Source organism: Ochotona princeps, chromosome 24, assembly GCF_030435755.1.
Source record: "Ochotona princeps isolate mOchPri1 chromosome 24, mOchPri1.hap1, whole genome shotgun sequence".
Classification (NCBI taxonomy): domain Eukaryota; kingdom Metazoa; phylum Chordata; class Mammalia; order Lagomorpha; family Ochotonidae; genus Ochotona; species Ochotona princeps.
In genome coordinates this window covers 14,875,045-14,888,660 of record NC_080855.1, presented here as the reverse complement: position 1 = coordinate 14,888,660, position 13,616 = coordinate 14,875,045, and the positions used below count along the sequence as shown (strand labels likewise).

The 13,616-nt window shown below is 50.7% G+C and overlaps 1 protein-coding gene and 1 long non-coding RNA gene across 2 annotated transcripts; one reads left to right on the top strand and one right to left on the bottom strand.

Moving 5' to 3' along the window:
* Positions 1-4,415: 4,415 nt before the first annotated feature.
* On the bottom strand, positions 4,416-5,023 carry LOC131483250 (uncharacterized). Its single transcript, XR_009247599.1, has 2 exons — positions 4,955-5,023; positions 4,416-4,507 (listed from the first exon to the last, which is right to left on the bottom strand). It is a non-coding gene; the product is annotated as an uncharacterized LOC131483250 (long non-coding RNA).
* Positions 5,024-5,124: 101 nt separating this feature from the next.
* Positions 5,125-13,262, top strand: RSL1D1 (ribosomal L1 domain containing 1). Its single transcript, XM_058680837.1, has 9 exons — positions 5,125-5,245; positions 5,751-5,890; positions 7,475-7,613; positions 8,141-8,289; positions 8,375-8,476; positions 9,067-9,160; positions 9,240-9,362; positions 10,884-11,150; positions 12,716-13,262. Exons 1-9 carry the CDS (start codon positions 5,141-5,143, stop codon positions 13,019-13,021), a joined length of 1,425 nt encoding a protein of 474 aa, XP_058536820.1. The 5' UTR covers positions 5,125-5,140; the 3' UTR covers positions 13,022-13,262.
* Positions 13,263-13,616: the final 354 nt, after the last annotated feature.

Sequence of the window (13,616 nt, the reverse complement as noted above, 5' to 3'; positions counted from 1 at the left end):
TGAGCATAGTTGCCTTCCAAATTTAAACATGTTTTCCTGTCTTTAACATAACTATATTAGGCATGATTTTTCTTTGCATTCCTTTACATTAACAATGTTCTTTATATAATTTTCATGCTAGATTATTTATAAGCTATTAAATAAATAAGCTGAGATTTAATCACATCACTGCAATTTTAAACCATATTTCCTGTTGTGGGGAAGGGTAAATGGAGCACTTGTTTTTTTTGTTTGTTTGTTTGTTTTAAAGATTTTATTACTAGTGGAAAGCTGTATATACAGAGAGGAGGAGAGACAGAGAGGAAGATCTTCCGTCCGATGTTTCACTCCCCAAGTGAGCCGCAACGGGCCAGTGCGCGCCAATCCGAAGCCGGGAACCAGGAACCTCTTCCAGGTCTCCCACGCGGGTGCAGGGTCCCAAAGCCTTGGGCCGCCCTCGACTGCTTTCCCAGGCCACAAGCAAGGAGCTGGATGGGAAGTGGAGCTGCTGGGATTAGAACCGGCGCCCATATGGGATCCCGGGGCGTTGAAGGCAAGGACTTTAGCCGCTAGGCCACGCCGCCAGGCCCGGAGCACTTGTTTTTAAATTATAGAAAGAACTTAGCCATTGAAAATATGTTGATATGAATCCAAAATAGGTAGCCGTGAGTGTTATGTTGCCATGAAATTGACATCGTGTTCTTGGAAAAACCCTATATATTTCTTTGTTTTGAATTAAAATATTGAAATGGGTGGTAACTGAATGCAAAGAGTTCATGATCTGTAGAAATACAATTGTTCACTGTGTCTGTGAGCTACGCCGCTACAAGAATTATTTCTGCAATATGAGACTTGGAACACAATGTGGCAGAACAGTTGACATGTGCTGCAAGTATTGTGACTCACACTTGCAACCAGATGCAGTTTGCAACCCAAGAATTGAACTTACGATCAAAAACTGTTCCCACGTTGAACTTGGGACTGCCCTGGAGGTCTTGAGGAGCACTGCTGACCGAGCACTATGTGGCCCTGGGTGACCTGCATGGGATGTGGTTGTGCCCGTGGACTGCTGCTGTGCGGGTCTCAACGTCATTGCCCTGGTAGCGACTGGAGGTAGTCAAGGGACAAAATGCAGTAGTTATCACCACTCCCGACATCAGACAACTTTCAAACTTTAGAACAGCTTTATGAAAATTTTGGGTACAGTGTTATAGCTTTAATTGTAGAATGGTTAAATGTTATATTCAGTTTTGGCCTACTTTATCACAACAAACTGTGCCCTTAATCCTCTCACAGACATGTGCAGGAGATAATGTAAGCTGGGTTTGACAGATGATTATCTGCGTCCAAATAAGGCTTGGATTCCCTCCACCTCCTTTTTTCACTGATTCTCACAGGTGCCACCCAACACATTCATGGTCTTACTGCTTTGTTTAGACATTTTGTCATGACAGCAAATTTGTTTAGTTACATATGCAAAGCCAGAGACATACGAAGCTAACGTTTGTTAGTTTTCATAGTAAATGGAAGTCTTTATTTTCTAGTAGTAGTAGTTCAGTGAATTCCATTTGAATCAATTAACTGCCAGAATTCACGTAGGGTAGATTTGGGTCAGATTTTGATGGTTTTAGTTTAAGGCTACTGATTTTCAGTGGCCTAGAACTTGGTCATGCTTTCAGTAAATACACTTTTTTTTTTTTTTTTTTATAAATACACTTCTCACATACCTCTAATCCTATGCTTGCTGAGTTGTTTACTAAGGTTATTCTAAGGGCCTGGGCTGTGGGAGTGAAGATTAAAACTTACGTTCTGTAGCACGAAGAAAAAGGCAGATGGGCCGTTGGTCTGAGCAGGCAGAAAAGCTGCAGATTCATGAAATAATCCTGAAATACTCAGTGTCTCCTGCTTGGATCCACAAGCCACTGTGCCCTTTGAAACAACCTGGGAACCTCAGGCTTGTGGACAGCAAGCACAGGTGGAGTGCCATTCCTTGCTCCCCTCCAAGCACACGAGCTTATTAGTGCTTCAGATGGCAGCCCGTGTCCTCGCTACCTCCTTTCCTGATGCCCGGGGAAATGTCAGTGCTGGCACTGGCATTCCTGCCCTGCTCATGTGCAATGGCTGAACCCGGTCTGAGCCTGCCAGACCTATATTTCAGAGAACACACACTGGGCTCACACACACACTCTCCATTAACTAGTTCCTCTGTTACAGGAAATGTGGATATCCTGAAGCCAAGATTCAATAACTAATTTTCTGTAGACAGCAGGTTAACACCTAGATATCAGTAAATTTAAAAATAGGATTAAAGGGAACTAATTAGGTTTGCTAAATTTTTAAGCCTAATTCCAAAGCATGGTAGAGTGTTCAAGGTAGGAAAGAAATCTTTCACTTAGATACGATTTGTGGCTACCTGTTGTGCCTGACCTGGTGCCTGTGTGAGGATTAAGCGGTCAGTCTGCTTACAATTACTTTCAAATGAAGTTTAAAAATGTTGCTTTTGTAATAACAATAAAACTTGTCATCTTTTGAAGTTTGTGTTTGTTTATAATCAAGTGGGTTGTAACATTCCATGCTGTTTCCTGTGCAGTCCTTTATCTTTGTATCAAGTATTGGGTGCCATCTGCCTGAGATTGATGGGATCCAGTTAAGCTCCATCACAAAGATTCTGCAACGTAAACTTAGCTTAATGTATCACGTAACAATCATTGTGTGCGGTTTTATGTGAATGAGAGAGCTGGGGAACCACTGATACTCTGGCAGAATCATGAGCCTCTATGTTCAGGATCTATAAAATGGTATTGCTCTAGTTCACGAGTAAGATCGTATACACAGTGGTAAACAGATGATTGTCCCAGTTCCTTAGTAGAAGATAGGATAAGTTCCTGCTTTAAAAGTTTTAGGTTTGGTAGTCATAGCATGAAGTGGTTTTGTGACTTTCAGTAATGAACCACTTTCCTAAATGACAAAGCCTCCAACACAGTTGAAAGAACCACTTCCGGGTCCAGCCTCTTGGCTCGGTGGCTAAACCCTCTCTGTAAGTGCCGGGGATGGTAGGCATCTGGCTGCTCCACTCCCCATCTAGCTCCCTGCTTGTGCAGTCAAGGAACTTGTGGCACAGTGGAGACATGCATGCCAGTTCAAGTCCCTGCTGCTACATTGTTTTTTCTTTTGAAGATGTGATTTCTCTACTTGAAAAGCAAGTTAGAGACAGATCTTGCATTGGATCACTTCATAAATGGCCACACAGCTGGAGCTAGGATGGTCTGCAGCTAGAAGCCCAGAGCTTCTTTCAGAAATCCCATGCGGGTGCCGAGGCCCAAGCACTTGGGCCCTCCTCTCTTGCCTTCCTAGGCCATTTGCTGCTGCAGTTTCAATCCAGACATTTAATTAAATTTAAATGGTAGCCTGCACTGCAGTGGGGCAAAGATTAAAAAAAAAAAAAAAAAAAGGATAAAGTCAAGCTATCTAAAAGGAATAGGCAAGACTTTTCGATTCTCAGCACATCGGGGAGTGGGGGATAAGGAGGGAAGAGTTATGGAAGACTCAGCCTGGAGGTACCAATGCCACAGGTTTGAAGGGGAAACACGGCGCAGGCTTTGCAAGGTTCCAAGGGAAGAAAGACGAAAGGCGGGGATGCACTGCAGACTGCGCGTCTACACATCTCCATGCCTTATTTTTTTTTAAAGATTTATTCATTTTATTACAGCCAGATACACACAGAGGAGGAGAGACAGAGAGGAAGATCTTCCATCCACTGGTTCACTCCCCAAGTGAACTGCAACGGGCTGCTGCTGCGCCGATCCAAAGCCGGGAACCTGGAACCTCTTCCAGGTCTCCCACGCGGGTGCAGTGTCCCAATGCATTGGGCCGCCCTCGACTGCTTTCCCAGGCCATAAGCAGGGAGCTGGATGGGAAGTGGAGCTGCCGGGATTAGAACCGGCGCCCATATGGGATCCCAGGGCTTTCAAGGCGAGGACTTTAGCCGCTAGGCCACACCGCCGGGCCCAATCTCCATGCCTTATTGACGACACGCTATGCCAACTGATGGCTCAACACAGCATTTAGTAACTGAGGAATCTGGCCCACAGTGTGCCCTGTGCCCGTCGTCATCCCAAGCATGAATTCGCGGAGGAACTGCTTCAGACTCCTGGGGCTGCTGGAACAGGCTGCCCAGCTCACCTCACAGCATGCCAGCTGCCTGCCTCTCGCCAGGAGACAGGGAGAGAAAAACGACACCCCAGGTGGAAACCAGCGTCTTGGAAAATTCACCCTGGGAAGTGACACTGAAAGATGGGGGAATGAGATTCCGGGAACTCGTTAACACTGAAGGCACATGCTTAAGCCCACCAAGCCACCCATCACTGCCTTCTGCTCGCCTTCTATGTCTAGGATTTCGCCCGAGAGAGGCTAACCCCTCACCTGCCGCTTTTGCCGCCAAGTGCAGGTCCGCTGACCTGAAGCCACGCCATCTCCTCGGCTCGCCCGGCTGCAGGACGGCCGGCGGCCTCCATGCTCCCCGCAGACGCTAAGGGTGCGAGCGCGAGCAGGTGCACAGCACTCCACAAATGCTCCGTCAGACGAGGCCACCACGCGAGGCGAGCCTGAGACGATTCCCACGGGAGCCTCCCCTCTCCCCACCGCCTGGTTTGCAGCTCTGGACGCCACACCCGCCGAGCTGCAGGGCCCCGCGTGTCCACCCAAGAGCTTCCCGCACCGATAAGCTATGGGCTCGGGCTACTGCTGGGTGCCCACAGACAGGCCACTGACCCTCACCGACCCACTCAGTTCAAAGTGGATCGGACACCGGATCTGTGGATGTCCTGCTTGGGGGCCATGCCCACGTCGTCTGTGGGACGGTAGCTGTCACCCCAAGTCAGCCAAGAGCCCGGACCCCGAGCGGCCGGTGGGGTCCTCCCTCACGGGGCTCCTCTCCCGTCTCCAATAATTTCCCCAGCCTCTCTCCAGTACGTACAAGAGAGAACTCGTCAGATCACACCCCGCCATTCAGGGAAAACCGCAGAGGAACAGCAGTCCCGTGGTCCCAAGGCGCTCTGGAAGTGACGCCGGCCGGGGCCCGCCCCCTCGCTTCCGGCACCGGGTGCGGGGTGCGCCTGCGCAGGAAGCCCCAGTTTCGGCGTTTGCACGAGGCGGCTGAGATATGGAGGCCTCTCCGTCAGCCCCGCCGTCCGAGTCCGCCGAGACCGCGGTCTCCACCTCGACGTCGGCGGGCCCGAGCGGCGTGGAGCAGCTGGACAGGGAACAGGTGCGCGGGCCGGCGGGGTCCTTGTGAGGCGTGGGAGAGGCGAGCGCGGGCCCCGCGGCCGTCAGCCCCCCGAGCGCCTCGCTGGCCGAGCGGACTGGACCCGCGCGAGCGGGCGCCTGCTTCCCTCCCCTCGTCCTGCGGCCTGGCTCTCCGCAGTGACATGGCCAGTGGTATTTGGTCACCCTTCCGTTTAGCCGTTAGCTAAAACGGGTGCTGCGGATTGGGAAAGGGTCTTGTGTGCCCGGAACTTGGAGGAGTCTGTGTTATGGGGTGGCATTTTATGTATTTATTTTTTTAATGTTTTTTGGAGGGGTGGGTGCCTTTCCTTGGGGTAGCGTCTTAGGCGAGAGTTCATCCCCGGTAATCTTCGGAACCTGCGTGACTGGACCCTCATGGATAACGCTTGTTGGGGACGAGGGGTTGCCGGTCAAAGTGGAGAGGTTGGAGGAGGAAAAGTGTGGGCAGAGGGTGCACGTTCAGAGATGAGAAACTCTCCCGCGTGCAGATTCGAAAGGCTGTGGACGCCCTCGTGACCCATTCCAAGTCCTGGAGAAATGACAGTGGGCTGCTCCTGAACGAGAACGACCACTTGTTTCTGATGGTGATCCTGTGGAAGATTCCCAAGAAGGAGCTGAGGCTCAGACTGTAAGTGCCGATTGGTCAGCTAAGATTGCCACTCCTCCGGGGCTGTGGTGGTAGGCAGTGAGCCTTACCTGGGCTGTGCAAGGGAAAAAAATAGTGGTTTTAGAGAACAAAGGTTGACCCTGGAGCGATAGCCTAGGTTAAAGCTTTGCCCTGCATGTGCCAGGATCCCAGATGGACACCAGTTCTAACCCGGTGGCCCTGCTTCCCATCCAGCTCCCTGCTTGTGGCCTGGGAAAGCAGTTGAGGAGGCCCAAAGCCTTGGGTCCCCGCACCCCCATGGGACATCGGGAAAAGGCTCCTGGCTCCTGAATTTGCACTGGCTCAACTCTGGCTGTTGCGGCCACTTGGGGAATGAATCAACTGACGGAAGATTTTCCTCTCTGTCTCTCCTCTCTGTGTGTCTGACTTGGCGGGGGAGGTCGTGGTGAGGGGCAGCGGAATTTACAGAAGAAAGAGGCAGAGAGAAAGATCTTCTATTCACTGGCCCACTCCCGCCCCCCCCCCCCCAAGTGGCAACAACGGTTGGAGCTGAGTTGATCTGAAGCCTGGAGCCAGGAACCTCCTCTGGGCCTCCCTCATGGTCACAGGGTCCCAAGGCTTTGGCCCATCCTGGACTGTTCCCAGGCCACAAGTAGGGAGCTGGATGGGAAGGTGGCCGCCATGACACAAACTGACACCTATATGCATGTAAGGCAAGGATATTAGCCACTAGGCTACCATGCCAGGTTCTACTTGTTTATTTATTTAAAATTTTCTCCCTGTAAGACTTAACCATGCTGGTCCAGATTTGCTGGATTCTTTGGTTTACAATCCATTTTTTCTAATTTTGACATGTATGTGGTGCTTGGGTTTTTTCACACGGGGAGGTTCTGAATCAGGATCCTGGCGATGAGAGTGAATGGTTCCAGCACATGAGAGCCCCGTGCACATAGAACAGTGTGTGATGTCGGCCCCGCGGGGGACAGTGTCCTGGGTGTCGGTGGCTGTATGGTGACGGCCCCGCGGGGGACAGTGTCCTGGGTGTCAGTGGCTGTATGGTGACGGCCCCGCGGGGGACAGTATCCTGGGTGTCGGTGACTGTATGGTGACGGCCCCATGGGGGAAGTGTCCTGGGTGTCGGTGGCTGTATGGTGACGGCCCCGCGGGGGACAGTGTCCTGGGTGTCGGTGGCTGTATGGTGACGGCCCCATGGGGGAAGTGTCCTGGGTGTCGGTGGCTGTATGGTGACGGCCCCGCGGGGGGAAGTGTCCTGGGTGTCGGTGGCTGTATGGTGACGGCCCCGCGGGGGCAGTGTCCTGGGTGTCGGTGGCTGTATGGTGACGGCCCCGCGGGGGACAGTGTCCTGGGTGTCAGTGGCTGTATGTAACTCGTATCCCCGATGTTGGCTGATGTGTTGGCCCTTGTGGTGACTTGCTTGGTCCCTCCATAGCTTTGAAAACTAGTGTTTGCCATGTTGGGCTCATGCAGGATTCCCCCCTCAAACAGCCACTTGAAGGAAGGTCACTAACATGTTGGGGACTGTGTGCCCGTGGGTGCAGTCTGTGCTGACCCTTCCCTCTGGCTCGTTGTCCTGTGTTTCCGCAGGCCTCTGCCTCACAGTATTCGATCCGATTTAGCAGAAGTCTGTTTATTCGTCAAGGATGAACCCAATTTAACTCCTGAGAACACAGAAAGTGTCTATAGAAAGCTTTTGAAAAAGCGGGGAGTTAAAACCGTTTCTCAGGTAAGAAGAAATTTAATATTTTCTAGACATTTGAAAGATTTGATTCAAGTGATACATATACATACATACATACACATACTGTGTTTCTGAGTATTTTTCTACTTAAAAAAAATGTATAGGCGTCTGAGCTGCTGCCCTGGACCCCTGCCCCTGTTTCTCTCTTTGTTGAGTCTGGGTGACTTGAGGATGTTCTGATTTGCTGTGCCAGCAGTAACTTGATAGCTCACAGGCTGCTGTACAGGTTGCTCCTTCCCTCCCTGCTGCTTCCAGACCGTCTTCTGCCTGCTGCAGCTCTCTCCCTGTTTTGTGGTCACTGTACTTGTCTGTATAATGCCCTGGATCTGGGTTCCTTTCTCTCCTCCTCATCCAAGTATCATGTGCCCGGTACATTTTAGGGTCTCACATGTTCACCAGCCTTCGGGGGCTGTGACTCTAGGGTACTTGATGCCAAGTGCAAGCTGTTACCTGAATAGCTGGTTTACTTGTTCAGGTTTGTAATCTTCTATGGGTCCCTCTCTGTTTTCCAGATCATACCTTTTCGAATCTTGAAGACAGAATATAAAGCCTATGAGGCCAAGCTCCGCCTCCTGGGCAGCTTTGACTTCTTCATCACAGATGCGAGAATCCGGCGGCTTCTGCCCTCCCACCTGGGCCGACATTTCTATCAGAGAAAGAAGTGAGTGAGCAAGCAGGGGCTGCACGCAAGTGTCTTAGTGTGGCCGGAGTGTGGGTTCAGTGTGCTGACGCCTCTGTTTTTACAGATTTCCATTGCCTGTCAACCTTTTGTCCAAGGATCTTTCCAAAGAGATCAGTGCCTGTGTGGGTGGAACTGTTTTAAACATCTCTAAGAATGGTTCTTGCAGGTAGGTACAAGGCATTTACGTGAGTTTCTGTTTGTTGTTGTTGTTTTCTTTTCCTAGGATTACTCATTTGAACCCTATCCCTAACAGGCCATAACAGCTAGAGCTAGCGCAGGTTTGAAGCCAGGAGTCTGGGACTCCATCTGAGTTTGCGTCATCTGTCACAGAGGCCCAGGCTCTTGGACCATCTTGCGCTGCTTCCCATGTGTGTTAGCAGGGAGCTGCATCAGAAGTGGGGCGACTTAGGACTTGTGCCAGTGCCAAATGGGGTGCCAGTGTCTCGGGCAGCAGCTTGCCCGCTATCCTGCAACCCTAGGCCCTCTTTTGACCATTCATTTCATGACTTCTTTCTATCTTTTAAAAAAGACAGTATGAACGAAACAAAATCTTTTTCTTGAGCTGAAATCCAAGGGCACCTCGGGTCCTGCCTGCGCAGCCTCTGTGGTTAGGGCTAGCCCATGAGTGACCTCTGTGGCAGGACATGCTCAGCACACGAGAGATGACACCTCTCCTTTAATGCAAGTATACTTTGAGCTGCAGGGTTCTGTAACTCAGTCTGGTGGCCTGCCTGACCCTGTCGTGTTCACTTCCAGCACCATACGTGTTGGTCACACTGGGATGCAGGCTCAACACATTGTCGAGAACGTCATTGCCGTGGCTGAGAAGCTTTCCCAGAAGCTGCCCAAGGTACCGAGCTGCAGGCGTGTCAATGGGGGCTCCTTCAGGAAAAGCCGTGCAGTGTGTGACCCCATGTGTTCCATTTCAGAAGTGGGAGAGCGTAAAACTCCTGTTCATGAAAACTGAGAAGTCCGTCGCACTGCCCATCTTCTCCTCATTCATCAGCATGGACGAAAAAGACAGACTGTCGGTCCAGAAACTCAGGAGCAAGGTTCGGGGGGCTCTAGGCCGGGGGGGCTGAGCCAGGACGCAGACGGCCTCCAGGCGAGGGCCGCCTTACCCCTTGGCCCTGAGTTTTGGAGATTCTCCTTGTTGCTTGTACTTTTGGGTTAGTCGGTCTGAGGTTATACTTGGGATTAGTTGTATGTTGCTGGTAATTGCTGCTAGATTAGTGAATGAGTGAATGGCTTGAAGGCAGAGTGATGGAAAGCAGTCTTCCAGCCTCAGCCGATATGCTCCCCACAAGCCCACATCAGCTGAGGTTAGGAACGGCCGAAGTGAGGAGCCAGGAACTCCATTCTAGTCTGCCATGCAGGTCACGGGAATCCAGTGACTTGACCGTCATCTGCTGCCTCTCCAGGTACAGGGAGCTGGATCAGAAACAGGACATTTGGTGTTAGAACTAGAGCTCTGATAGGAGATGTCAGCACTGCAAGCTGGACCTTAGCCTGTAGCGCTACAGTGTCTGCTGCAGGGATTCTGTGTGACAGTGTTGACTAAAGAAGTTTATATGGGCTGGTGTGATGGATCAGCTGGCTAATCTTCCGCCTGCAAGTGCCAGAATCCCATTTGAGTTCCCATTCATGTCCTGGCTGTTCCACTTCCCATCCAGCTCCCTGCTTATGGACTGGGAAGGCAGTGGAGGACAGCCCAAAGCTTTGGGATCCTGTACCCATGTGGGAGACCTGGGAGAGGCTCCTCACTCCTAGCTGTGGATCAGCTCAGCTGCAGCTATTGCAACTGTTTGAGCAGTGACCCAGCAGATGGAAGAGCTTTCTTCTTCCTTCTGTAAAAATTACTTTCCACAATAAATAAATAAGTATATATTTGTTTTAATTGGAAAGTCATATACAGAGAGGAGGAAAGACAAAGATCTTCCATCTGCTGATTCACTGCCCAAGTGGCTGCAATAGCCAGAGATGAGCCAATGCAAATCCAAAAGCCAGGAGCTTCTTCGAGGTCTGCCACCCAGGTGCAGGGTCCCAAGTCTTTGGGCCACCCTCGACTGCTTTCCCAGGCCACAGGCAGGGAGCTGGATTGGATCAGGGCTGCCAGGATTAGAACCGGTGCTCCTATGGGATCCTTCCATGTGCAAGGCGAGGACTTTAGCTGCTAGGCCACCGCACCAGGCCCGGTTTGTAAGTTTTATTGCTGCTAATAACTGGTGAAAGAATCTAGGGCAGAGAAGGGTTAATCTTTGTTATTTGTTATGCTCATGTACTAGTTTATTTTAATAGCCAGTAAGTTTTTTAGGTTTTTTCATTTTTCCAGAAGTTGCATGTTGTATTACATAAAATACCCACATATTGCATGACATGCTCCTTTGACTATAAGTTGAAAACAAAGTGACACCAAGGTGGAGGTGCTTGCTGTGGGGCCTGCTCATTCCATCAGGTAACATCCACAGGTCACGGTGCTAAGGAGGCCCCTAAAGTTCAGGTCCTTCATGCAGCCGTATACTTTTCAGTGGACGTATTTCTTCCTGAAAGTAATTTCTATTGTTCTTTGGTAGGAGACAAAAAAGAAGAAGAAAAACCAGGAGAAACAAAAACCGAAAAAGAAAAACAGAAAGCTAGCGCCTAAGGCTAGCAAGGCTGGGCCAGTCCCGGGTAAAGACAAGCAAGTAGCCCCAGCAGCTAGTGCTCCCACAAAGGGGCCCAAGTCCCCCAAGGCAAAGCCCAGCCAGAAAAAAGCCCCGCTAAAAGCGACAGAGGAATCCGAAGATGAAATTCCACAACTGGTGCCAATAGGAACAGCTCCGGCTAAAGAAGATGTCGAGGTACTGACCTTGATGTTCTCTGTGGAGGCACACACAGGCATTCGGGGCTGCTCTCCACTGCACTGCTGTTGCAGAGGGATGTGCAGTCATGCATTGCGTCACTGCAGAAATACCAGAGTTGGATGTCCTCATGCCAGTGTCACAGCGAGCTCAGCAGGGCCGGGTGCTGTGGGCTGGCTTCTCGTTGCCATCAGGGATGCAGCAAGCACGAGGTGCCTGGAGCTGCTGGCAGCACGTGAAGTTCTGGTTGGCAGTCAGCTTTTTAAGTAGGCCTGCACACTGGCACGTAGGAAACGCATGAATCAATAGCAGAGTTCTCTGTCAGGTGTGTGTGCTGCACATGGTTACCTATGATAAACTTTTGAAGAACTGACAGTGATTTTTTTACACCAGAGGCACCACAAACGTGTAATGGATCCCTGTGACCTAGCTCACTAGGCCACTAGAATTTTTCAGGTTTTTGCATGGGATTTATGTGTTTACTTGAAAGGCAGACGGAGACCTTTCACCCACTGATTCACAAAGTATCCATTACACCCAGGAACCAACGGTGTCTGGTTTCCCTTGTGGGTGGCAGGGACCCAAGCAGTTGGGCGGTCGTCTGCTGCCTTCCCCCAAGTGCGTTAGCAGGAAGCTTTAGAAGGGAGGCAGGTGGAACTCAAACCAGGCGGCAAGCAGCACCTCCCCTGCAGCCTTGCCAGCCCCGCGTGGGGATTCCTCTGCTGCATTTGAACTTGGGGCGCAGCCCTTGCAGTCTGTGGTTGGCTGAAATGTTAAAGAGCACATGACCAGGTAGCAAACAGCTGTGCGCCCGTGTTGGGACCTGTGAACATACCTTCATGAAGGCACATCGCCTGTGGATTTAAAGAGCATATCAGAGCAGAAAATGGGGCATGTGCTTATATTTCTGAAATTGAGTCCTGAAAAAGGTGAGAAACTCACTGGAGCAAATACTATGCCGAGTCCTGCTTTTAAAACTGCAAATTGGGGCCAGTGTTGTGGTGTAATGGTTAAAGCCACCACCTGTGAGGCCAGCATCCCATATGGGCATTACCTCGTGTCCCCACGAGTGGCTCCATCTGTGATCTTGTTCCTGCTATCCAAGTCGGAAACCTGTATGAAGCCCCTGGCTTTGACCTGACCCAGCACTGGTTGTTATGACTGGTGGGAAATGAGCCAACGAGGAGAAGGAAGACCCGCTGACCCTCTGATTTCCCAGCAGAAATCTCAAGTCCTGGATTTCAGAGGAGAGTTTATTTTTTGCTTCTTTGGCATATTCATATGTGTAGTATCTGGTTATTGGGGATACTGCTCTGTGAGATGGGAGGGCTACCCTCACCCTGTGTTCAGAGAAGCCCACCCGCCCCAGGACTAAGCAGGTGCCAGAATGTTACTGCACCTGACCGGTTCCTGTTCCTTATTTTGTGATAACCATCTGTGAAAAGTTCTCAACTCCTAGTGAAAATATTTTTAAAAGCACCTCTAGAATGCTTAGATGACTTCGTAAACTTTAAAGTAACATACATGATCATCATGTTAATTGTACACTGTATAATTGTTTTTAGGAAAAACCTTCAAAAATGAAGCCTAGTCCCAAGATACCTCATGGCAAGAAGAGAAAAGCCTTGCCAGCTTCAGAGACCCCAAAAGCCACAGAGCCGGAGACCCATGGGAAAGGGCCAGTGAAGAAGCCGAAAATCAAGCTACAGACAGAGAAAGAAAAAAGGTCTTTGCTTGGGAAAAAGGACCCGAGGCAAACTCAAAAAAAGCCCGAGGCCAAGTTCTTCACTGCTTCTAGCAGATCTGCCCAGAAGGCTCCCCTCACCCCCAAGCAGCGGCCAGAGAAGCCCAAAGTGCCCCAGTCGTCCTGACGCTGACCCAGGCGGAAGGAGGCCACAGAGCTGTCTGAGGAGCCTGGCCACACACTCTAGTCCTGGCGTCCACTGCAGCCTCTCTGAGGAGGGAGGTGTGGACTTCACTGTGATCCAGCTGTAAGAACTGTACTGTGAGGTCAAGTCTGTTTTATTGCCCTGTGTATTTGCTGATGAGGGGAAATGGAATGTTTCTCCATGGATGTATTTTTATGATTAAAGTGCAGTGTTGGCTTCTGAAGTAGCTGTGCTGCGGCATTCACGGCCCTGGGGGCCAGACTCGAGTGTGGTGTGACCTCTAATCTATCATTCACATCGGCTCCGGGACACCAGTCTGTGTGGCCACTACCAAAGCTGAGGAGCAAGGGCCCGCGGCGTGGCCACCGGCCACAGGATCTGGGCAGAGCACTGCTTCTGGCCCCTTGTGCTGAGGTGCCAAGTCCGTGTGAAAGACGTGGAATCAGGAACATAACTAAGTTGGAAGAGGGTGGACGGGGCTGCACCGCAAGGCGCTTGGCAGCCTAGGGGAAGTCTAAGCTAAGGGCAGTGCAGATTCCCAGTGAACCCAGAAATGTACATTCTGTGGTTGGAGAAC